This window comes from Geotrypetes seraphini, chromosome 13, assembly GCF_902459505.1.
Source record: "Geotrypetes seraphini chromosome 13, aGeoSer1.1, whole genome shotgun sequence".
Lineage (NCBI taxonomy): Eukaryota > Metazoa > Chordata > Amphibia > Gymnophiona > Dermophiidae > Geotrypetes > Geotrypetes seraphini.
Genome location: NC_047096.1, coordinates 78,052,418 through 78,078,129, shown reverse-complemented (window position 1 = coordinate 78,078,129; position 25,712 = coordinate 78,052,418). Strand labels below are relative to the sequence as shown.

At 42.2% G+C, this 25,712-nt stretch overlaps 1 protein-coding gene across 5 annotated transcripts in view; it reads left to right on the top strand.

The window, feature by feature from the left end:
• ARHGAP23 (Rho GTPase activating protein 23) overlaps nt 1–25,712 on the top strand; it is a 136,675-nt gene that overhangs the window by 38,048 nt on the left and 72,915 nt on the right. Inside the window, exon 1 of one of the 5 annotated variants that reach the window (XM_033918428.1) lies at nt 13,461–13,930. The exons of 3 other annotated variants lie outside the window; for them this stretch is intronic. In XM_033918428.1, coding sequence (XP_033774319.1) covers nt 13,718–13,930 — 213 coding nt within the window. In that variant the 5' untranslated portion in view covers nt 13,461–13,717. Of the gene's footprint in view, nt 1–13,460; nt 13,931–25,712 lie in introns of those variants that run through there. One more of the 5 variants, XM_033918427.1, reaches the window with a different exon arrangement.

The window sequence follows — 25,712 nt, the reverse complement described above, 5'->3', positions numbered from 1 at the left end:
AAATAAAACAAAAACAAAAAGGCAGAGATTTACATACAAACAGAATGACCTCAACAGCTTAACTTCAGACAAATATAAAGCACTAACTTAACAAAATTGAAACGGCTTTTCAGAGTCAAGCTCCCTGATATAATAGCAGGGCAACATCCAGACATCATAAGATGTACACATGACACAAAACAGCCTTTTACGTGCCAAACACTGAGCGATGTAGCCACGTCTTCAGGCTGGTTTTAAATGACCAGTAATTATGTCTGGCGCTATGACCTAACAGCATCAAGCTTGTGAGCAGGGGCAAAGTAAAGAAAAGCAGATCATGTAAAACCTGGTTAACTGAGCTGGCTTTTAACATTCTTTTAACATTATGATTTGTCTGTACTGTTGCAGCTGTGATCTGTGGGAAAGGCAGTACAAATTTCACTCCAATTTGTAAATTAATTTTTGATTCTCTAAGGACAAACAGGACAGATAAATCCTCATTTATGAGTGATATCACTGATAGAGTCTAGCACAGAAAGCACTAATCCAGCAACTTTTTTCAAGAAGCTTTTGAGCAGGCACACCTGTTCCTGCCCACTGTTGGAAACAGGATACTGGGCTTGGTGGACCTTTTGGTCTGTCCCGGTACGACAAGGCTTATGTTCTTCTTGCTGGCCCTCCTCAGTCCTTAGTTTACTATGGAGCCGAACGAACCTCTTTTACTTTGTGCTCATCTCTGTGTGCATTCTTTGACCAAAACTGAAGTTTCTTTTGCTGTGTGAATCTTTTGCTGTCATGCAGCCCCCACCCACCCCATTAGACTTCCCTAGGTAGATGGTTTTTTTAATGTCATTCAAGGTTTTTTAATGTCATTCAAGGTTTTAATGTCATTCAAGGTTTTAATGTCATTCAAGGTTTTTAATGTCATTCAAGGTGGTGGGTTTGGGGGGGGGTTAAATAATATTTTTTGTAAATTTATTTTTAAGCTCAGGCTTCCATCCAGATAACTTTTCAAAATGGAGTCATTTGATTTTCCTGCAGCTATTTTTTTCTAATGATATGTCTAAGAAGACCCCAGTGGCTTCAAGAGGTGTTTCCAGTGCAACAGCACTATATGCATTATGGCTGCTCATAATTGGCGAGAAACAACCAGAAAAAAGGGGGCAGGAATAAAGATTATACTTTCACAACTATCAGTGCAAATTACTCTTTTGACCTCACAGATTGTTTAAAGTTTTAAAACCTGAGTCAGCAATTACATTATAGGAAGGAAAAAAGCCTCAGAAAACTCGACTTGGTTTACAATAGTTAAGTTAACAAATAAAAACCATAAAAATAAGACTAAATTTGAAGAAGTTAATTTTCAAAGTGTTTAGCAAATAAGGTGGTTTTCAAAGATTTGTGAAAAAATTGAAGTGAGCCAGAACTCCTTAAAAGAAGTGGAAGATCATTCCAAACTTGGGATAGCTTGAAAATCAGAGATTGACTAAAAGACTTGACTCCTTTTTTGGAAGGAAGAGATAATTTAAATTGTTGGTCATCTTTTGCAAAAAAGAATCTATAAGGATGAAGGTTTTTAAATGTGAACCGAATAGCATTCATAACAGTCTCCAATTCAAACGGTAGAAATAACATACTGCTTCATTTAACTGGGACTTCTGGAGCCTAACCCGCATTACAGGAAAAATGGTGCCCTGACTTAAGAAGATGTTCACAAACATCTATCCAATCCATGGAAAATTCAAATGAAAAGAAATAATGTGTCTAAAATCCCGCCTAAATAGGCACTTGGACGATTAATAAGACAAGTCGTACAAGTGCCGATAACTGAAACTGGGTTTAAACGTATTTAAAAACATCTTAGGCCTCTTCAGTGTTGCTGTATGCCCAGAGCTGAAAGTGGCGTTTAAGGGGGCGGGATGTGGGCTGAGCTACATTTAGTCGTACTGCAAGTATAACTGAAAGTTTAACGAGACTGCCTAGATGGAACTTGTACGTTGTGACTTAGGCGATGTAAAAATAGGTCTAAGTGCCCAGAAGGTATCCAAAGTGACCAGATAACCACTACAGACACAAAGTACAGACTCCCACACATTGCCCCAGTGACCACTTACCCCCCCCCCAGCATCATAAAAATAGAGGTGGCTTAAGTAGTCTGGGGCTATTGGGGTTGTAGACAGATGGATCTAGTAGGTTTTGGGGGGCTCATCATGAACTAGAAGGGAGTTGTGGTGAAATGTTTATGTGGTACCCTTTTTGTGAAGTTCACAGCAGTGCCCTGTAAGGTGCCCCACTACTGTGTTGCCATGTCTGGGTGTCCAGTCCATCACTTTGCTGGCTCCTCCCACGTCCAAAAAGTCTTGTTCTAGGCGCTTTTGACTTGGATGATTTTTTGGACAAGAATGGGGTATAAAGATAGACGACTTAGCAGTCTGTGTGATCAAATGGCTGGACGTATAATTAGACGATTCTTGGGAAAAAATATTTTGGATCTATTTTTTGAGAATAGACTTTGGACACTGCCGACTTTGGGTAACTAGCGACATAGGCCCAAAACGGACTTAGATGTATTTTTTGATTATGCCCCTCCACAGTTCTAGCTCAAAGAAAAATTTCAAAATTGTTCTATTTGTTGCAGTCTTCTTTTGCAGAGATTTACGAGGCTGTGAAATGAACCTTGTTCTGTCCAGTCATAACTCATTGTTTGAAAAGGATTTCACTGTTGAGACTATAGGTTTCCTTTAGATTCTTTACCACCACTACTCTTAGGGCTCCACTTTTAGAATTTCTAGGTTGACATCAATAAAAAAAAAAATAATAATAATTAGGGGTGGGGGGGAGGGTGGGAGGATGCAAAACTGAAAAAAAGCCTGTATTCACCAAAACAATTTGTTGTCTGCAATTGGAAACCTCCTTTTTCATATTTCCCCCTTTTTTTTGGTTAAAGTCAACCTGTTGCTAGGGACTCTGGTTATGAGAACTTGGTTTTCTTTGAGGACCATCAGGATGATAAGTTATTTACCTATGACAAGTATTCTATGAAAAACAGGATACAAATCTTCACATACCCTTCCACCTCCATTTGTAGTTGTATTCCATTTAAACAATATAGAGACTGAAGAGGTTTCACAGGAAAACATTGCATTAGAACAGATGCACATAGCCGACAGTTTCAAAGGGGTAGATATTCAGTTGGTAGTGGTTATTGTTTTTTGGCTGTCTTTAGCTTAACCCCAATTATTCAATGCCAGGCCATGTGTGGGCACTGATATTAAATATGTAGGTATATGGGCAAGAACAATATTCAACACTGATCTTTAATGCGGTCCTATGTTATTTTTGTGGTTAAGCACTGAATATTGGCACAACCGAATAAGAGCCGACTCTGGCCCCAGACTAACCACAAATATCTATGCATTGTCTGGATAAGTGCTGTTCAATATACTCGTTACTACCAGACATGTGATTTTAAATAGCCAGGAAATCTTGTAAGCTCTTCCATCTCCTGAAATCCTCCCTTACCCAGATAAACCTCTCCACCCCTAAGAGCATCCACCACCCTCCTGAAGACTCCCCTCTATGAGGAGGGGGGCGGGAGGCAGGGTTTGGCAATTCCATGCTGAGCAATTATAGCTTGGTAGGCCCTGGGAGCTGTGAAGGTTAAATGAATGAGAATTTGTGGATTCCATAAAACTTGAAGTTTCTGCTCACTTGGACCATAACTGTAGATTGTATGAGTGGGGATTTGATTTGTAGCAATTAAGCAGAAACTTGAGGGGGGGGGGTTTAGAAAGGGGGTGCATATAGCTGCTATTTGCCAACTTGCACTCTCTGTAACATTCATAGCATGAGCTGCTTTCTATACATAGTATTGGAGGATTTCCATTCCTCTGCTACATACTCTGCATTTCTTTCCGTGAGCCTCCAGGCTGCTGCACTTCACTCACAGGCTGACCTCTTAGGAAGTGCTGGTCTGTGCTTGCCCATTGCTTTCTAACACTCTCTTTGTCCTGATTTTTTTTTTTTTTTTAGTGTATGTATTGGAGGTTTGTGTGTGGTGATGGAAAGAGGCATCTTTTACTGGAATAGCAGGATATGCATGGGTATAACTGTGGAAAGGCAGGTGGTGATGTGGGGCAGGAGTTATGTATGTACTATGTGTGCAAGTTGGGGGGGGTGTTCTTGGGGCTAGACTAGCAGAGAATACTACAGAACTTTTATGTGAGGAGATATTCTGAATGTTGGAATAGCAATGGGTGCTGCAGAGCATAAGTAAGAGTCACGGGCAAAGCTGTGTGGTCAGTTTGGGCACCTTTTTTTTGGCACTTATTAATTATTAAAACAGGTCTAGCCGCAAATGTCTAACTTGTGCCCTGGATGTATTCTTAAATGTTTGATTATGGCAGAGTTTCTTGATACTGAAATAGTGAGGGGTGTTATAGGGCAGAAGTGAAGTGAATTTACAGGGCTGTGTATGTTGGTTTTGGGGGGGGGGAGGGTTCAAAGGTTTGATGTACCGATTCCACAGCTGCAGCATTGGGCTGAATTAGAATTGTACAAGATACTATACTTTTGGGATTTGGAAAAGTCAAGTAATTTAAGTTTCTCAGTGTGGCGCTGCCATAGCGTCCCTCCGTATGTGTGATATGGTTCTGGAACTTTCATTGCATCTTTTGTGTCTAATGTAGGCCTGGCACTACCATAGAGTTTTCGTGTGAGTTGAATAGGTCTACCACCCTTTTGGTGTGCCTTTGTGGTGTATCGGAGAGCCCTGAGACTGGCACTGCCATCACCACCCTTCTGTGTGTATATGTTTAGGATAGTTCAGGGTCTGGCACTGCAGCCTGCATCTCTAATCTCTTTGTTCTGCAGGCTGGGGATGGAGTTTACCTTATTTGGGTTTCTGCTGGTGATATCACTCCCTTCCATTAATTGCTGAACAGAGGAATCTACGTTCACACAGAACAGTAGCTGTCCTTTGTTTTCAAGTGGAATGTCCTGGTTCTGAACTGCCCCCAGCTTCACTGTAGGACCTTAGTCAGTTCATGGCTGGATTGCCCCTTCTGACACAGCTTCCCATGCTGGATTATACATACAGTTGTACATGTTTTTGACAATGATTTGTTTGCTTTTTTTGTGGTGGAAAGGCTTCTGTCTTTCGCCTTTATGCTCCAACATTTTTCTGTTCTGGCTTCTCTTTCTCCCTCCCTACTTTCCCTTCTGTGTTTCTGTCTCCCTCCCTGCCTCTTCCTTCCTTCCTTCCTTTCCTGTTTCCGCTGCATGCAGAGACTAGGTACCTTAACTCCGTGCTCACTCTTTCAGCTTGTTGGAGCTGATGTCATTTTTCTGAGCCTGAAGGACCCTTTCTGGGTTCTCAGACCCCTGCACTGGTTGCCTTGAGACCCATTGAGACAATTTATAACACTTTCATTAATTTGCATATGGCTGACATAAATATTAGAACTGAGGCAGCAGAGATGAGATGAAATTTCTTCTAAACGAGATGGCAATGATTCTGATCGCAAACCACCTAAAGTTAAAGGAGGAGTTCTGTTAATTCTCAGAAAAACAAATAATGCAAGCTATACCTGCTCAAATACCCCCTCCATATATCCCTGACTTTAGTTCCTTTCACTGCTTCTTTTGCTGTGTACACATTAATGTATAACTTGGGCAGAATGTGGTCTTATGACAAGTCAAGAGCTTTGAAAAGAATTGATGTGGAGGGGCACTTTGACATGACGTCTAAATCCAAGTTTAGATGTTTTATACAGAGCACGCACAAAAATCTAGTTGTGACTGGGACCATTTTCAAAACTGCAAAACGTCTTATCTTGAAAATGTGCTCTGTGCATCTATCTTTTTGAACCATTAAAAACCAAATACCCCAACAACCCACATCCAAACAAAAAAAAGCACAAAACAAGCCATTGGGATGTAGGAGGAGTCGGCATTTGTACTGGACTGACGACACAGACATCCCAGCAGAGCAGTGGGGCACCATAGGGGGCATTGTAGTGAAGTTCATAGAAAAGGTTCCAGGTACACATCTTTCCATAAAAACCCCCTTATGGTGTATGTTGAGACCTCTAAAATCCACCCAAAACCTACTGGACCCAGCTGTACAGCACTCCAATAGTCCTTTTGCCTGCAGGTGACACCTTGCATGTGGGATGTGGGTAGATTTGGTTAGAGCAGTGTTTCTCAACTTGGTCCTGGAGCCAACCTCTTGTCAGTCAGGTTTTCAGGATATTCACAATGAATATACATAGACTTGATTTGCATACACTGCCTCCATTATATGCAAATTTACTTCATCCATATTCATTGTAGATATCCTGAAAACCTGACTGGCAAGGGGGTGCTTCAGCCCAAGTTGAGAAACACTGGATTAGAGTATGGGCCTGATTCCCCATCGCTATGGTTGACTACACTGCCCACCAGGCTATTCTAGGAACCTGCTTTCTGCTCTGCTAGGACTAGTTACAATATGTCTGAAGCTGTCTTACAGGCAGGTATGTACTATTTCATTCACATCGTGGGAGTGTGTAGGGTCATGCTTACATCCCTCCAGTGGTCATATGGTCAGTTTGGGCACCTTTTTGGCACTTATTAATTATTAAAACAGGTCTAGCCCCAAATGTCTAAATTGTGCCCTGGACCTATTCTTATGTTTGATTATGATGGAGAAATGTCCAAGTCATAGGCCAAACCTAGTCGTGTCCACACCACACCTCTAACATGCCCCCTTGAGATTTAGGTGCACAGCAGATGAACAGCATAGATATCCCTCTAGTATATAGGTTTCGAAAATAGCGAATTTGAAAGGTTTGGCAAGAAAAACCTGTTTCTGAAGCTTTTTGGAAGTTTACCTTTTTCGAAAACGAACCCCATAGACATTTGGAGAAAGATGGGGAGAGAGCGAGAAACCATTCACCTTCAGTTTTGTAGCAAACACTGTACCCACAGAAACTCCGTGAGCAATGGATACAGAGCTGAACTAGAATATTCTCCTTAGTTAGTACTCCTCAGCCAAAAAAGAATGTTCCAGTTCTTGTGTAAACCTCGCTAACAATGACACAAAATGTTTCCATGATCGAGCATCACAAAACCACCTCAAAACCTATGTAGCATACCTTTTATAATCCATAACGACTTTTACTCACAGGACCTGCCACAGAAGCAATCCTTCCCATGAAAGACAGTGGGTTCTTAGGTAGCTAAAGAAAAAAAAAAAAAAAAAAGCTAAATATGGTTTGAAAAGGGATTGATGAGCCTGAACAGCAAAGAATGGATTTTGTTTTACCAGTCTAATACTACAGATGCTGGAATTACAGTTGATAGAAGTCTGCCTATGATCCTTCAGAGCCACTTCTGCAAGCATCCTCTTTGTTTAGACCAGTATATCGCAAAATGTGTGCCACTTGAGATTCCAGGTGTGCCGCGAGATGTTGGGTAGGAGGAGAAGGGCTGGTGCCAGCCGACTGTCTACAGCAGTGGTCCCCACCCCTGTCCTGGGGGACCACTAGCCAGTCGGGTTTTCAGGATAATGAATATGCATGGGGCTGATCTGCATTCCTATCATCTTCATTACATGCAGATCTCTTTCATGCATATTCATTAGGGCTATTCTGAAAACCTGACTGGCTGGTCTGGCTGGTGGTCCTCCAGGACATATTAAATACTGTTAGCAATAGTTTGGTTATAAAATGATGTGCAGGGGCATTTTTGATATGTCTAAATTTGAGTTGAGACGTTTTGCAGAACATGCACAAAATTCTGATACCAAACATGTCCATTTTCAAAACTGTAAAACAACTTATCTTGAGTTTTTCTGTTTTTTTTTTAAATGGATGTTTTTTGTGCTCAGTGCATCTATCCTTTTGAACCATTAAACCCCCCCTCCCAAAAAAATGCACAGAACAAGCCATCAGGATGTAGGAGGGGCCATCATTCTTAGTAGACTGGCCGCACAGATGTCTTTGACACTCATGGCAGAGCAATGGAGCATCTTAGGAGGCACTGCTGTGAATCTCGCATAAAAAGTCCCAGGTACACATCTCAACAATACGAGATAAACGTTCATCTGTCCCTTTATGCCACTTTTTGTAACATTTTCTTTTCTGAAAATGAGCTCCATATTGTCCCAAGACTGCATCATTTTTAACTGCCTATATGTGGTTGGCATGATGGCAAATTGCCAACCAGCATTTAAGCATGGAAGTACTATAACCTGGCCGCCTTGTTGGGCAGAATGGATGGACTTTGCAGGTTTTTATCTACCATCATTTGCTGTGTTACTCTGAGTGCCCAGATTATTGAACCATGAAATAGTGTCTCCAAATGGATTTATTTTGCAAATACCATGACAGGAACATTCCATAAAGAAACAAAAACTTGACATTTTAAAGGTTGATTTTAATCGGGGAGAGGGAAAAGAGGATTATTGCTTCCATTTTCATGGTTGCATTTGAATTTGACCCTTTATTTCTTATTCTGTGAGTGATTGTTCATTAATGAAAGGTATATTTAAGTAAGGATTTATATGTACATTTTTTGATTTATATTCTATAGTTCTTCACTCTGGATCTGTAATAATAATCAGTTTATATACCGCAAGGCCGTAAAGTTCTATAAGGTTTACAATAGTTTAAAAAAACAACAACAAAGGGAAGTTGAATAGAATAAATAAGCCCAAGAGCTAGTCTCGACGGGCGACCGTAACGCGGGGCTGGGTGGCCCGCTGAGTCGCCCATGGGATGATTGTAGGTGGAGGGATAGGAGAGAGCAAGTCCGGAGCGGTCCGTGGTCGAGGGACCATCCCAATTGGTTAGTCGCAGCCGAGGGGAATTGTGGGTGGGAGGGGTTAAAAAGAAGTGCTCTCGGAGGACCCTAACAGTTTTAGGTCCTCCGAGGCAGCTTTCCCACCCGCCCGCCCTTTGGGTTCAGGGGGTGTGGGGATGGTTGGGTTGCGGTATCCCGAGCTACTGGTACTGGGCTCATCAAGGGATGAGCGGTGGGCCGGCTGGGAGCTGTGCCTGGTGGGTCGGATGACCATGGATAATGGGGCATGTGTGGGACATGCCACCCCTCGGACCCTTGCTTAGATGGCGGGGTCGGGGGCCAATTACATCTGATGGTAGCTCGGGATCAGGTCACAATGGTGATACCATTGTTCTGGGGTTATTGTTAAAGTATTATTTATGGCTGTTAATTTATATATATTTAATTATGTTAAAATGTTATATGAATATGTTTTTACTGTTCAATAAACAGGGCTGCGGCCAGGTGTTTTACCAACTAAGGTGTTTGTCTCCTTAAGATAGGGCAAAGGTATGTCAGGAGGGGGAGTAAAGTGTTATAAGGAAGCGGGTCACTCCAGGTACCGCTGTTACTAAAAAGTTAAAAGCCAATAATTAGAGACACTAAGGGCTTCTTTCACAAAGGCGCGCTAAACTGCCGGATGCACTAGCCACTACCGCCTCCTCTTGAGCAGGTGGTAGTTTTTGACCAGCGCGGGGTTTAGCGCGTGATGAAAAGTCACGCACATTATCCCCACAAGCGCGCCTTTGTAAAAGGAGCCCTCAAATGATCAAAATAGTGCATAATAAAATTTTTACCAATTAGCTGCCTAAATACTTTCGAAAACATTTTTAGATGTTTCCTAAATTCCCCATAAGTGTCAGTAAGCAAAAGCAATTGTTCTAAATCCTTATCCCATAATGCTGCTTGATGTGAAAAAAGATTTTGATGATGTTTTTTTAAGTTTACATCCTCTAACTGGCAGAAAACCAAAATTCAGATGCGAGTTCCTCTTATGTCTGTTGGTTGCAAAAGAGAAAAAGCTCTTTGAGAGCCTTAAAACAGAAGCAACCAAACTTAAATTTCACCCGCACCTCCATTGGCAGCCAATGCAGTACTCAATAGGAGGGTGTTAATTTGATCATATTTCTTCAACCTAAAAATCAGCCTTACCATCGCATTTTGTACTATTCGCAATCGTTGCATATTCTTCTGGGAAATTGCCAAATAGGCAATATTGCAGTAATCGAGCTGGCTTAGTATAAGAGACTGTACCAAAACTCTAAATGATGAAACATCAAAATACAACCTAACGGACCGAAACTTCCTAAAGAGTAAAGAAACCCTTTCTGACCAAAGAGTCTACCTGGTTCTTCATAGTCAAGCCCTGGTCCAGTATTATTCCCAAAACCTTAATGGTAGATTGAATAGGATAGCTGAATTTATTTATACGCAATGATGTTTTAGTATTGAATGGGTGCGGTGAAGCTACAAAAACTTTGTGTTTTCTGAGTTAAGCTTCAGTCTAAATTCAGTCATCCATTGCTCCATTAGACCTAATACTTCTGTTGCTTTAGGAATAACTTCAGAAAGAGAAATAGCAAATGGAATAATGATCGTAAAATCATCTGCATAACTAAACAGCTTTATCCCCAGCTGGGACAATTGCGTACCTAATGATGACATATAAGCGTTAAAGAGCAATGGGGACAATGGTGAACCTTGCAGAATGCCAGATGAATTAGTCCAAATACCTGAAAGATCATTATTGAAACGAACTTGATAGGTGCGAGACATGAGAAAGCCCTGAAACCATTCTAACACCTCTCCTCTAATATCAATAGCATCCAAACATTGCAGCAATTTCCCATGGTCCACTAAATCAAATGCAGAACCCAAATCAAATTGCATGATCAAGGCATTAAGACCTTTACTAAACAAAGAATGTAAATTGTCCAAAATAGCTACAATTACTGTCTCGGTACTAAATAAAGGTCTAAAACCAGATTGAGATTCATGCAAGAGAGAAAATTGATCAAGATATTCCATTAATTGAGAATGGACCAATCCTTCCATAATTTTTACAAAAAATGGAATGGATGCTACTGGTCTATAATTAGTGATTAATATTAATGATTCTTTGGGGGTTTTGGGGATTGGATAATTTAACAATTCAATTTAAAATCTAATGGAGCTGATTTCATAATATCCGGTGGACAAGAGTTCAAAACATAGTATGATTTAGCATATTTGTTATATAATTTAATATAATTATTCCATCCTTAATCTTGAAAGGAGCTCCAAATCATATCCGCTTGTATTACATTTCCTTGCATTTGATATTCATGAGTATCATTTATTGAGCAATTATTTCTTAGATTTTTAATTTTTAAATCAAAATGCTGAGCTAAATCATTTGCTAAAGGTAGCATAATATTATGTATAGATTGAGTGTGGCGTGTGGTATCAAATAAATTTGTAACCACTGCAAATATTCCACCAGACCCTAGAGCACCAGTGCATTGCCTGTAGGGAAAAGATGATGTATGCAAGATTAGTGATTTCTAGATTTTTGCTTTTAAACCTTTCTTTTTTTTTTCTGGGCCTGGAAGATACTCATGGTAGATTGCAGTGGCTACTCAGACTCCTCAAACCTCTAGCATACCTGCGAATTTTGGAATTTTTGTTTTTTGCTTAATCCAAGAGAGAGGAATGATGTGACTCTTCGTGAGCTACCAATGAAATGGCATGAGCTAAATCCAAATTTAAAAAAAAAAATTTGTTGGCATTTTCTGACATGATAAAGCCAAAAATTGCCAGTGCAAACAGGGAAGACTGGTGATCATCATCATAATGTCAAGTGATTCAAAATTGCTGCAGTCAGTAAAGTACGAGTATCTTCTTTAACTTCCTTTATTGTAATGTAATGTATACGAATCACTGTTATGTAATTTATCTAGATAATCTTTATTACGCAATTCTTTTGGTAATGTCCAAATCTCCTATAATTTGTATTCCGCCTTGAACAATATATAATGTATAATGTATTCGAAATTAATTTTCCTATGAACTGTTTTCCTACCTTCTTCTACTCTATGTTTATAACCTAACTAATTTATTTTTTTCAAATAGTTTAGCAAGAATGTGAGCCTTTGGGACAGTCAGGGAACTCTAAGTACTCTCTCTTCATCTTAATTAATCTTACTTATTGCATTTCTTCTGTTTATACTGTAAACCGCTTAGAACCTCACGGTACAGCGGTATATAAGAAATAAATTATTATTATTATTATTATTGTGTACTTACCTATAGTTCTAGTTTTTCTGTGATTTCTGATATTTCTGGGTGCCATAAAACATTGAACAAATCCTTTAGTACCTTTGAGACTTTATTGGAATTGGCATAAGCACAAATTAAGGATCCTGAAGGCCTCGGGGGGGGGGGGGGGGGTCCTTGAGATCACATTTTGGGGAATAAATAACAGAATACCTTGGTCACATACAAAACAAATTGAAACCTCATCAAATAAAGTATAAGAAAGCACAAATAACATGAAGATAAAAACTGAAATGGAAATCCCACACAGTGCTGGAGAAGTAGAAGCAGAGAAAGCATTTCCTCCTGCATGTGCAAAAGAGACAGATGCACATTTCCCAAAGCAGACAGGGAAAATGAGACCTTCTGAAAAAGCCTAAAAAATAACTAGAAATGATTCAGACATGCACCAAAATCCTATAGCTGCTTTTCTTCTTTTCTTGTATGAATTCAACCTTTTTTTGTGTGTCATGACCTTTATTATTCAGAGGACAATTTTAAAAAGATTTTTCCTGGGCAACTAATTAGTTACATAGGTTGAAAATGTTCTGATCCCACATACAGATGTGGGAATTTCATTTCAAAATCTGTGGTTATGCTTTATCAAACTGACTCTTCATCTGCTATATAGCCCTTTGGTACAGAAATACTAATGACTCTGGTTCACCAATTTTCAAAGAACAACTCCCTCCTGCCTTCTTCTCTTGCCCCCCACCCTCCAGAGTACCTGTGAGTCTGTAAGCAACACCAAGCTTTAAAAAGTTGCACTCTCAAGGGAAATATTTGAACTACCTTTGTAGCTGCAAAGTACATAAGATACTTTTATCTACAGAATTTACAGTAATTTTCAAAGTAAAAGTACATGGTGTGGGCACCAATATATGCTTGCAGAGCCTTTCTGCAAGTACTTTTCTCAAGTAAAAAAACTGCATACTTTTGAAAATTCAAAGGATGTGCATTCTTTTCCCGTGCTTGTGTCTTGTTGCCTGTGCATATACTTTTCCCCCCACAAATAGTTTTCAGTCAGCTCTTTATCCAAGAAAATCTCTGAAAATTGCTCAGCCTTTGCATTACTTAGGCAGCACTCGATGATCATTCCAAAAGGTATTTATTTTCTCGAAATGAGTTGTGAGAGAGTAAGGAGGTGTTATGTGCTTTCCATCCAGGCCAGCATATTTCCGGCAGGGTGAGACTTGCAGTGGGTTGTGCTGGTGTCAGCTGGAGTGGGCTGGGTCACAGGGAGAGGAGGGCTGGAATGATGATCGCCTTTAGCAGCTGCAGACGGAGAGACAGAAAACACCCGACTGAGGAACTTCCAGTTTGCTCCATGGATGTTCATCTTTTCATTCTACTTCATTTTTTTCTCTCTTTCCTTGGGACTGACTGACTGGGACAAACCCATCTGCAGGTAGTTTGTATCCACCACACATTCCTTCCATCGCTTTACAGCGCTTCTGCCGAAACCAAGGCAAGATATGAGAGCAGCAGAGCACCCCATCAGAAAGACGTTTTCTTCCAGCTGCTGTTGCTTTGCACAGCCCCTGCTGCTTTTCCAGTTCGTAGCAGTGTTTTTTTGTGGTGCTCCTTTGGGTCGTTTGGCAACAGAAAGTGAGGTGTAGTGATGTCTGTGGTGGAAAATACTTGGCAAACTCCATACTGGCAATGGGAGCAAGCTGTTGGGGTGGACTGCAGCTCCCCGGAGCCCCGCTGCATTTGGTTGGCCAGTTTACGTCAAGAAATTGTGGGTACCGAATTGCAGCCGCAAAGTAGCAGCACTACCAGCCGTATGAAGCAGCAATGTAGGCCTCATTTGGGCACAGAGCAACAATTTCTGGTGAGAGAAGCAAGAGACTTCATGGAAAGCAGGCTGTTGATCCTTAGGGGAGTAGGTGGTATGGAGAAACGCCTCACTGAGGACCAAAATGGGTTCTTTTATACCTTAATGTTAGTAGTCATCTTGCACTATAGGAGCCAGTTCTGTGGGTGCTTGAGCACTCCCAATATTGGAACAAACTTCTTGATTGTGTCCAGGAAGAAGTAATTTTAGTGGGTTTTGCACCCCCCTAATAATTTTTGAAAAGCTGGCTACTGTGGCATGCACATGTAGTCGGAGCCTGCATTATATACAGGCCTCTTGAATGTTGGCCCCAGAGCTACAGGCTATCATACTCCAGGTGTTCTCAATTTATTATACAGCTTCCCTATGCTGTCAATAAGACCTTTTACAGTTTCTAGCCTGGTTTGAGATCTGACTAGACTCTTCTGCAGCTGTAGAATAATGGCAGAACATCTCTTTTAGATGTCGTGAGTTTACCGGATTTCTTATGCACGGTGGTAACTGAAATCCTTTTAGCATTACTTCCTGATTTACCCAGTTATCATGTGCCCCTAATCATTGCCTTGGTGCCTTATTCTCCACTGACCTCTAGAACTGAGGGTTAGCGATGCAGCGGAAGCCCCAGAGCCTATTCACGCACTTCTTTCAGTGTATTTGTGTGTTGGTTGCTCTTCCTCTCCTACTTATTCTATATATTGTCTTCATTTTTTTCTTTCCATGAGCTGATTTGCATGCTTGATTTTCTATGACTACTCCTGGTAGAATTCTATGCAAAAGTTTAGAAAATTCTGTACAAATTCTTGAAAATTCTGCATATAATATTTCAAAATTCTGCAAAGTTTATTTGTAGTGTTTTACGTAGAATTCTTCTATCCTGAGACCTGAAATTCCTTCCTGCCTTTCCTCTCAGGTTCCAGCTTCCTCAGTTCCCTCTCATACTTCAACTGCAGTTCTGTTTTCCTTTAAATCCCACCCCTCTCTCACTTGCACCCTGAATCCCCTACTTGGCCCCCATAGTCTGGCATCTCTCTCGCCATCTCTCCACTGGTTAGGAATCTCTTCCTCCCTTCCCACCCCATTTCTGGTCTTGGTCACTCTCTTTCTCTTTCTATCACCCCCCAACCCTGCCTTGTGGGTCCAGCATCCATATCTCCTTATCCCACTCACCACCTCTTTCACTTCCACCCTGAATCCCTTCCCCACTCCCCATGGTCATGGCATATCTCTCTCTCTTCAATCAAGCATCTCTTTCTGCTCATCCCCCGTTTCTGGCCTGGGTTTCCTTCTCATCCCCTTTCTCCTCTACTTACTGGTCCATCATCCATGTTCCCTCCACTCTCCTCCTCTCTCTGCATCATCCATATCTCTTCCTCCCCCCCTTGCAGTCCAGCATCCATGTCCCCTCCTTTACCCTCCCCATAACTTGCAGTCCAGGATCCGTGTCCCCTCCTCTTCCTTCTCCCCTCCCATGGGCCTAGCATCCATGTCCCTTCCGTCAACCCCCCCCCAAATTGTGGTCTAACATCCATTCCCCTTTATGAGTCTGGGCGCTCTCCAACAGACCAACCCCCCCCCCCCCCAACTACATGAGATCTGACATATCTGCAGGTCTTTCAGTAGTAGCGGTGACAGCTGGCCGGCAGAGGCAGCACTGTGAACAGGCTGCTTGCAGCTGGCTCTGCCGGGGCCTTCCCTTTGCCACATCATCCACCAACAGGAAGTAATGTGGCAGAGGGAAGTCCCCAGCGGGGCCGGCCGCAAGCTGCCTATTCACAGCGCTGCCTCTGCTGCTTTTTTGGGAGGCTGTAGGTAAGTCGGATCTCATGGTGAGGGGGTTGGTCAGAGGGAGAGAAGCCAGACCTGCATGGGGGAGGAGGGAGGAATGGAAACAGGGGCAGAACGGGAGGTTTGTGCAGAATTCTGCACATCATGCGTAGAATTTTGCCAGGAGTATATGACTCCACCTCTTTCTTACTGCTACTACTGCTGCTACTAGCTCTGGGTTTTTGTTTTGTTTTCAGTTTTTCTGTCTTTGAATGTTTCTTTTTTTACTTGTCTATACAGGTTAAATCACAAGGGCACATTTAGTTGTCAGCTTAAAAATAATATGATAAAAGAACTGAGACACTGGTGGTGCAAGTGGCTGAGCAATGCTGGGAGTGTGCTCATGTTCTAGCATGCCTGGGTCATAATGGGAAAACCTGTGATACCATCAGTGCCCAGCCCCTCCCTGCCTGGGACAGAGCTCCTGGGCTTTACTCCTTGGTACTGGTGCACTAACTGGAACGAGGATTAAAAGTTTTTCCACTATACTGTATAAGTCTGTATTTGAAGGTGTCCAAGGAGACCCCAATGAAATTCACAGCACAGGGGCTTAGAGGAGACTCTTAATAGTGCAGATTGTGGGGGCTGAAAACATTGGCACAAAATAGGGATTGCTGAAAGTGATGGCGTAGACAATTCTAGAGTACAGGACAGGATGGGGGTTGAAACTTTTGTGAGTTTTGGAGGCTGGCTGTCTGGAAGCCATGACTTGCCACGTCTTTTTCTTCCCTAGAATCAGTAAGGGGAGGAAAAACGTTTTCACTTTCACTGAATCTAGTTGTTATGTTATTAGGTTTAAATGACCTATTTTCTGGAGGGCAGGTCCTGATACTGTGAATGGACGTTGTGGTTTATGTTCCTTCACTGGTACTGAAAGCTGTAAAAGTAATTAAGAACATAAGAAGTTGCCTCCGCTGAGGCAGACCAGAGGTCCATCTCGCCCAGCGGTCCGCTCTCGCGGCGGCCCATCAGGCCCACTGCCTGAACAGTGGTCTCTGACTAATTTTGCAAATTACCTCTAATCCTATCTCTCTAACCTTACCTCTACTCTTATCTGTACCCCTCAATCCCTTTGTCCTCCAGGTACCTGTCCAGACCCTCTTTGAAGCCCTGTAGCGTGCTTCTGCTTATCACATCCTCCGGTAGCGCGTTCCATGTATCCACCACCCTCTGGGTGAAAAAGAACTTCCTGGCATTTGTTCTAAACCTTTCCCCTCTCAATTTCTCTGAGTGGGGAAAGGTTTACTTATTGAGAATTTTGCTGGACTCCATACTTGTGTTAGAACCTAAAGTTAATCAGATTGTTATCACCTACATTGGCTCAAAGATCTGGAACTGCCTGCTGACAGCGATCAAAACGGAACCCTGCTACCTCAAATTTTGAAAAAAACTCTTCTCTTCGAGACGATCTACTCCGTCGACAGTCAATAGTTTGTTCTATCTCAAAGACTCTGGTTCCTTCAATGTACATTGTACCTTGAAATTCCCTTCATCACCCACTTAGAAGTCTTGCCCCGTCTCCTCTCCTCTCTCCCCTCTTCTACCTCTCTCGAATTATAAGTCACCTTGAACCTGCTCAAGCATAGTGCGACTCACAAATTGTAGATTAGATTAAAAACAATCCCACCCCCCCCCCCCCCTTTTAGAAAACTGCGTGGCAAAAGCCCTTTAAATCCCTATGGACTTTGGGGCCGTTACTGCAGCAGTCCGCACTATCAGGCTTTGTAAAAGAGGGAGAATGTTTTTAGAATGCATCAGTTGTAAACAATGGTCTCATTTTTTAATGGAGCCAATTTCTTTATTAGTTTAAGCTTTAGTACTGTTGCATTTTGAATTTTTGCAATAGTTTATACTCTAGTATTTCAAAACAATTGAGGTTTAAGCTTCAGATGTTACAAAATACAGCTGCCGAGTCCATATTTTTGTTAATATGAATATGATGGCTTCTCCATAATTTATTTGCTACATTGGTTGCTGATGTAAGCACAAATTATGGCCCCCCCCCCCCTCTTATGAAATTACGCTAGGGTTTTTTTTAATCACAGGCTGCTGCGGTAAAAGCTCTGACGCTCATAGAATTCCTAAGATCATCGGAGCTTTTACCTCAGCAACTCACAATAAAAAAAACCCTAACGCAGCTTGATAAAAGGGAGCCTAAGTTTGCTAACTTGCTCGATTTGTTTATAAAATTTTGAAGTTTCTGGTTTAGAGCAGTTAGTCCACTTGTTCTGTTTCCCAAAGTCTCAAAATTTCTCAGGCTAGGAACAATGTTCCTGGAGTAGGTTATAAAAGATTGGAAAATTATTGTAGCCATTAGGTGATTTCAGTTTGGAAGATGTTACCAATAGATAAAGATCTCATCCTTCTCTGAAAACATTTTTATTTAATAGAGGTTGTTCTTCAATAATTTGTTTTCTAATCCTTGTTTGTGATAATGTTTGTTGATCCTGGATGATGATCGGTCAGTTGGAGGAGTTGGTGGAATATAAGAGGACAGATTAGATTAGATAACATGGCCCAAGTCCTATGAACTGCTTCCTGCTGCAGACCTGTGTATATGAGAGGTTGTGATTGGTGATCTTTGAAGCTTTGTACTCTGTGTTAAAACTTCCTCACTTTCCCCTTTGAGGGGCAAGAGAAATATATAATACTAGCTTTATAGCCCGTTATATTAACAGGTGCTAGAATATATATATGGTGTGTGTCTGTCTTTATTTCTTTCTCTCTCTGTCTCCTCTGTATTTCTGTCTTTCTTTTGGCTGTACACCACCACCCCTTGCATGCTCCCCCTGTCCATTCTCCCTTCCAGCAGCAGCCCTACTCCCTTTGTTTTACCTCCCTCCTGTCCATCAGCACCTCTTCCTGCTCCCCCTGTCCAGCAGTAGGCCTCCCTTCCTTTTTTCCCCCCGTCCATCAGCACCTTTCCCTGCTTCCCCTGTCCAGCAGTAGGCCTCCCTTCCTTCCCCCTCTCCCCCCCAAGCAGTCTGCAATAGTTACATTTCTGCTGGCAACTTTGTCTTGGGGGTGGCTCCTCCCTGGCGCTTTCAGCACCGGCTTCTCCACCCAGACCCTGGTCATGCGCCGCGCTCCGCCCCTTAGCTACCCGGAAGTACCGGGCTTCACTCGCCTGCTCTCGGAGAGTAGCCCGTGACGCCACAGAAGAGAGGGACAGAGTGCAAGTGCATGCGCCCCTCACGGAAGGGAAAAACTCGAGCCCTCCATGTCGTCATCGTCGTCGCCAAGGAATTCGCCAATCGAGGAGCACCCGATAGAGCGCTAGACTTCACGGCCGGGGAGCTGAAGCGAGGCCCGTGGGTGGGATCATTGAATCCGCATTAAAGCGTGCGAAGGAGGGCAGGGCAAAGCAGGCTGCGGTCCCGGCTTGAGGAGTCGATCCTGTGAAGGCAGGGCTGTGGGGCCTGGGTGCAGCGGGGAAGGGGGGGTCTTGCCTGGCCGGGGCCAGCCAAATCCCCTGCTCTCCTAAGTGGCGGCCCCTCACGTCGCGCCATCTAGCGCATGCGCACTTGTGCCGCCACATCCCGACAGAAAAGGGATCAGGGAACACACGGTGCAAGTGCGCATGCGCGCTTAGCTTTTTATTATTATAGATGTTTTGTATGTTGATGATATGTGAATGAAATGGTATTTATTTACATGTCTTATATACCACTTCTATTCAAAGAGGTATACATTCAGGTACTTATTTAAGAACGTAAGAACATAAGAATAGCCTTACTGGGTCAGACCAATGGTCCATCAAGCCCAGTAGCCCGTTCTCATGATGGCCAATCCAGGTCATTAGTACCTGGCCAAAGCCCAAGGAGTAGCAATATTCCATGCTACCGATCCAGGGCAAACAGTGGCTTCCCCCATGTCTTTCACAATAATAGACTATAAACTTTTCCTCCAAGAAATTGTCCAAACCTTTCTTAAAACCAGCTAAGTTATCTGCTCTTACCACAACCTTGGGCAACGCGTTCCAGAGCTTAACTATTCTCTGAGTGAAAAAAAAATGTCCTCCTATTGGTTTTAAAAAGTATTTCCCTAATTTCAATTTCAACCTATCTGTCCTGGTGGTCTCACAATCTACGAGTACCTGGGGCATTGGAGTGTTAAGTGACTTGCCCAGGGTCACAAGGAGTAGCGCAGGGATTGAACCTAAAACCATAGGGTGCTAAGGCACGGGTTTATGGGCTAGATTCATTAACCCTCTGATCCAGGTCCGATTCATGTGTGGTTGGAGGCAGGCCGAGCGATTCCCCAACCATCTGCATGCAAATGGGGGCGATCAGAGGCACGCCCCCAATCGACCGCACGGATCGCTAGAGCCCTGACAGTAGTGACAGGAGAAGCAGCCTCTTGTTACTGCTGTCAGGGCTTCTGCCGGCTTGAAAAATATTTTTTTTTAAATTGGGCAGATATTTTGCGTGTTTTACACATAAACAAAGTCCTCCTGCTCCTGTTGCTCTGCCAGGTGCGCGACACAATACGGGCCTTAGGCCATGCCCCAGTGCATCATATGATGCGCGGGGAGGGGCCTAAGTTCCTGATTGGCTGAGGCACCCCTATATTTTCAAGGTATGGGGAGGAAGGGGAGTGGATCCAGGCAGGCAGGAGGGACTGAGCACCCCTCCTGCTCCCAACTTTTACGTAAGGGGGGGGTCGGGCTGGGCGGCTGGGCCAGGGGTGGGCAATTTATGACTCTCCTGCACTCCGCTGCCCTTCCCTGCAGTGCAGCCACGCTTTAAAACCCTGGACTTGCACTGCGGGGAAGGGCAGCAGAGAGCAGGAGAGTTTGGGGAGCCAGGGCAGGTAGGGAGCAGGAAAAGTCGGGGGAACTAGAGAGAGTTGAGGTAGGCAGAGAGAGCAGGGGAGCCAGAGAGAAGAGTCGGAGCAAAGCTGTTTTTTACACAAGCGACTGGTCTCACCAGTCGCGTGTTCTTGATCGGCCAGACAGTCGGTGTGTAGAGAAAAAACTTTTGTGAATTGCGTCCTTCCTGTTTTGCATGCTGATTCCCCTCATTTGCATGCACGGATCGGGATGGGATTGCTACACAGGTTGGAGGGAAATCGGGTCGCAAAGGGTTTGCAAACCAATTGGTACACAATCGGTTTGCTTAGTGAATCTAGCCTTATGTTTTATTAACATTTGTTATACCACTTAAGAATATCAAAGACCTACAACACAAATAAATTAGGAAAGGAACTCCATTAGTGATAGGAAAGCTAGAGATAAGATAAAGAGATAGGATATATCATAAGTGGCTTAGGCTAGACCCATTACTAGATGCAGTTAAATATAAATTAAATAAAAAGGAGAGGAGAGGAGAATGTAGAATAAAATAAAGTCTTTGAAGATGATTTCAATTCATTCTGTGAAGCAGAAGTTGGCCCCACTGTAGCTAAATTTGATCCTGGTAGGTAAGACAGTCAAACTCTGCCTGAAGGAGAGACAGTGCCCAAGATCGGAGGCTGTCAAAACAGTTGGAAGACAGCAGGCCGAGGAAGGAAGCCAGGCCACCGGAGATCCCTTGAAGCGATGGGTTCTAACCACTAGGCCACTCCTCACCTCCAAGTTTATTTTGCAAACACCATGACAGGAATTTACTCAGGGTTTTGTTTGGATGTAATCTCAGTTTCTCTCAGATTTTACTACTAAGGGCGTTTCTTGATACTGGCATTGGGCCAAAGAGCTTCCTTCCATAGGGAGTGATATGTACCGGCAGACTTGGAAGTTGTTTTTAGTGAAGACCATGATACTCTGTATGCTTCTTGGTACTATTTCTGTGTCTTTCTGCGGTTTAATCTCTTTTCTCTGTACATAGTATAGAGTAATCACTTTGTATAGAAACCTATTTGTAATGCTGTTATGGGGTGGTTTTTATTTTTCCTTTACCTCTCTATCTGATTTTCTAATATCAAACTTTTTTTTATCAGTTTGTATGGAACTGTCTCAAAAGATCACACCAACTTTAGTCTCTGCTTCTCTATGGATTGTGAGGCCTATGGCTTTATGGCACATTATAGTTTCCAGTTGATGAGCTGTGGAACCTTTTTGGGCCTGATTCTGTAACTGGCACCTAACTTGTAGGCTCTGCTCTACACGGTTGTCAATCAACTGCTAGATGTTCTTTACAGAATCTGGTTTTACCTGGCCTAATTTCCCGGTGCCTGCCTCGCACCTAACAACACTTAAGTCAACCACGCCTATTCTCCACTCCTAACCATGCCTATTTTCAGGTAGGTGGTATTAGGTGGCAGAGGGCACTTCAACTTAGGTGTTGCTAGGTGCCGTTCTGATATCTGCGTGCAACCTAAATTAGAAATTTAAAAAATGTGTGTTTTTAAATGGGTTTTTAATGGTGTTGACAATTACCATGCCATTAACCCATTAAAAGGAACTAAATTGTTTTCAAATTTTACCCCCCTTTACAAAATCGTAGCATAGTTTTTAGCCCTGGCTACTGTAGTGACAGCTCTGATGCTCATAGAATTCCTAAGAGCATTGGAGCTGTTAACCGCTGCAGCCGGCGCTAAAAACCGCGCTACGGTTTTGTAAAGGGGGAGGTTAGTTAGGCGTTGCTATGTTTTTGTAATTAGGATGGCTAACCTAGGCACCGTTTATAGAATCGGGTCCATTGTGTCCATTTTGTTATGTTGCATTTCAGAAATAAGACTACAGGCAGGCCCCGGGTTAAGAATGAGTTACATTTTTTAAAGCTGTTCTTAAATTAGATTTGTATGTAACTCACAACTTGTACATTTTAAGCTTCTTGCTGCTTATCTCTGCTCCCAGCTGACAAAAGGACCAACTGTCCCTACCAGTGTTCTCTCTAAGGTACGGAATGCTCAACCACACACTGTGTATCTAGATTTTCAGAAAGCTTTTAATAAAGTTCCTCACGAGAGGCTCCTGAGAAAATTAAAGTAGCATGGGATAGGTGACAAAGTTCAGTTGTGGATTAGGAATTTGGTTATCGGATAGGAAATAGAGGGTAGGGTTAAATGGTCATTTTTCTCAATGGAGGAGAGTAAACAGTGGAGTGCCGCAGGTCTATACTGGGACAGGTGCTATTTAACTTATTTATAAATGATCTGGAAATTGGGATGATGAGTGAGGCGATTAAATTGGCAGATGATACTAAACTGTTAAAAGCGGATTGTGAAAAATTGCAGGCAGACCTTAAGGAATTGGAAGACTGGGCGTCCAAATGGCAGATGAAATTTAATGTGGACAAATGCAAAGTGATGTACATTGGGAAGAATAACCCGAATCACAGTTACCAGATGCTAGGGTCCACCTTGGGGGTTAGCGCCCAATGTGTGGTGGCGATCAAAAAATCAAACAAGATGCTAGGAATTATTAAAAAAGGATGGTTAACAGGACTAAGAATGTTATAATGCCCCTGTATCGCTCCGATGGTGCGACATCATCTGGAGTATTGTGTTCAATTCTGATCTCCTTATATCAAGAAAGATACAACGGCACTAGGAAATTAAAAGAAGAGTGACCAAGATGATAAAGGCGATGGAACTCCTCTCATAAGAGGAAAGACTAATAAGGTTAGGGCTCTTCAGCTTTGAAAAGAGACAGCTGAGAGTAGATATGGTTGAAGTCTACAAAATTCTGAGTGGAGTAGAACAGGTACAAGTGGATCGATTTTTCACTCCGTCAAAAATTACAAAGACTAGGGGATACTCGATGAAGTTACAGGTAAATAAATACTTTTAAAACCAATAGTAGGAAATATTTTTTCACTCGGAGAATAGTTAAGCTCTGGAACGCATTGACAGAGGTTGTGGTAAGAGCAGATAATGTAGCTGGTTTTAAGAAAGGTTTGGACAATTTCCTGGAGGAAATGTCCATAGTCTGTCATATTGAGAAAGACATGGGGGAAGCCACTGCTTGCCTGGGATCAGTAGCATGGAATGTTGCTACTCGTTGTGGTTTGGCCAGGTACTAGGGACCTGGATTGGCCACCATGAGAATCAGCTACTGGGCTTGATGGACCATTGGTGTGACCCAGTAAGGCTAATCTTATATTCTTATGGATTCCAGAAACCTCAGTATTCTCTGTTTTAAAAGAGTTTCCATTAATTTACTTACCACAGAAGTCAGACTAATGGGCCTGTAGTTCCCTACTTCTTTCTTATTTCCACTTTTGTGGAGAGGGACCAAATCTGCCCTTCTCCAGTCCTCTGGTGCTACTCCCAACTCTAGAAAGCATTGAAAAGGTCATCCAGTGGAGCCACCAGAACTTGACTAAGTTCCTTCAGCACCCTCTGATGTACACCATCTGGCCCCATCACTTTGTCCACCTTTAGTTTAGCTATCTCCTCATGAACACAATCCTCTGAAAATCGATCAGGATCTACCACACCTCTGCTCCTCTTTGCGTTTGTCTTCTGTGGTCATGCTCCTGATGCTTCAGCTGTGATTACAGAACAGAAATATATGTTAAGCAATTCAGCCTTATCTTTATCAGCTTCTACATATTTCTTCCCTTCACCTTTGAGTCTCATAATGCCACTTTTGCACTTCTTCCAATATATCTACAATAAATATATCTTTTGCACTTCTTCACTAATATATCTACAAAATGTCTTGTCCCCCCCCTGTTTTACCATGTCAGTTATTTTTTCTTCCATTTGCATCTTTGCTTTCCTGACTGACTACAAGATCAGCCTACCAGCCTCTCTTAATTTTTCCAGATATTTTTGCCTGTTGTCCTCTTTCTGTGATCTTTTGTAGTTTATGAAAGCTCACCTCTTTTTTTTCTTTACCTTCTCAGCTACTTTTGAGAATCAAAGCTGCTGCCTTTTCCTCTTACTTTCCTTACAAAATGATTTGTTGCCTTTACAATAGATCCTTTCAGTTTTGCCTTCTTTCCTACTTCTTCCAGATAACAATTCCTTGATGTCATCCCTAATCTGAACAAAGTTTTTTTTTTTTAAGTTTACTTTTGAATGATCCCTGTCTACACCTGTCTTAATATTAAACCACACCATGTGGTGATCACTGGATGCCAGATGATCAATCACTGTAACATCAGAAACACTTTCCCCGTTTGTAAGTACTAAGTTCAGTATGGCCTCAGCCCACGTGGGTTCTATTACCAACTGCTGGAACAGTTCTCCTTGTAGGGAATCCAGGATCTCCCTCCTTCTAGATGACCTCGCAATAGAGATACCCCAATCAACATCTGGCATGTTAAAATCACCTGTTAGTAATTCTTCCCCCTTTTAAAGCTATATTCTGAATGTCTATTATTAAATCTCTGTCTCCTACTTCTGTCTGTGAAGGAGGCCTGTATATCATACCAATGTAAATACATTTTCTATTCTTTCTTTCCAAACTGATCCAACAATACCTCTTTCTTACCCTATAGATCCTGTAGTTTTAATATGATCTTTTACAACATACAACATCACTCCTCCTTTTCTTCCTACCTTGTCTTTCCTGAATAGACTATAACCTGGTATAACTATATCCCAGTCATGGTTCTCCATAAACCACATCTCTGTGATCACCACTAAATCCAACTCAGTTTCTTCCATCACATCCTCAAGATCTGGAACCTTATTTTCCATATTTCAAGCATTAGTATATACTTCTTTTCGGACATTGCCAAAGAGAGCTCTTTCCTTCCCTGGTCATATTTTCTTTGTACTTCACCAATCATGTCATCCAGATTATAGAAAAAGTTCTTATTTACAGGAGGTATGGCCTCTGAGGAACCATAAGGACTTCCATTAGATGGTGTTGAAGGATTTCATTCAAAAGATTAAGGGCATAGTTAGAAAATTAAGAACCAGCAAATTTAGCACTCTTGTCTGCCTTTCTATGTTTTCTCATCCTGCATAAAACCTATTTTAATAGATAATAAAAATAGCATTTGCAGTTCAAAAAGATACTTATCCAGATTTCAACCCCTACTTGACTATGGGGCTCATA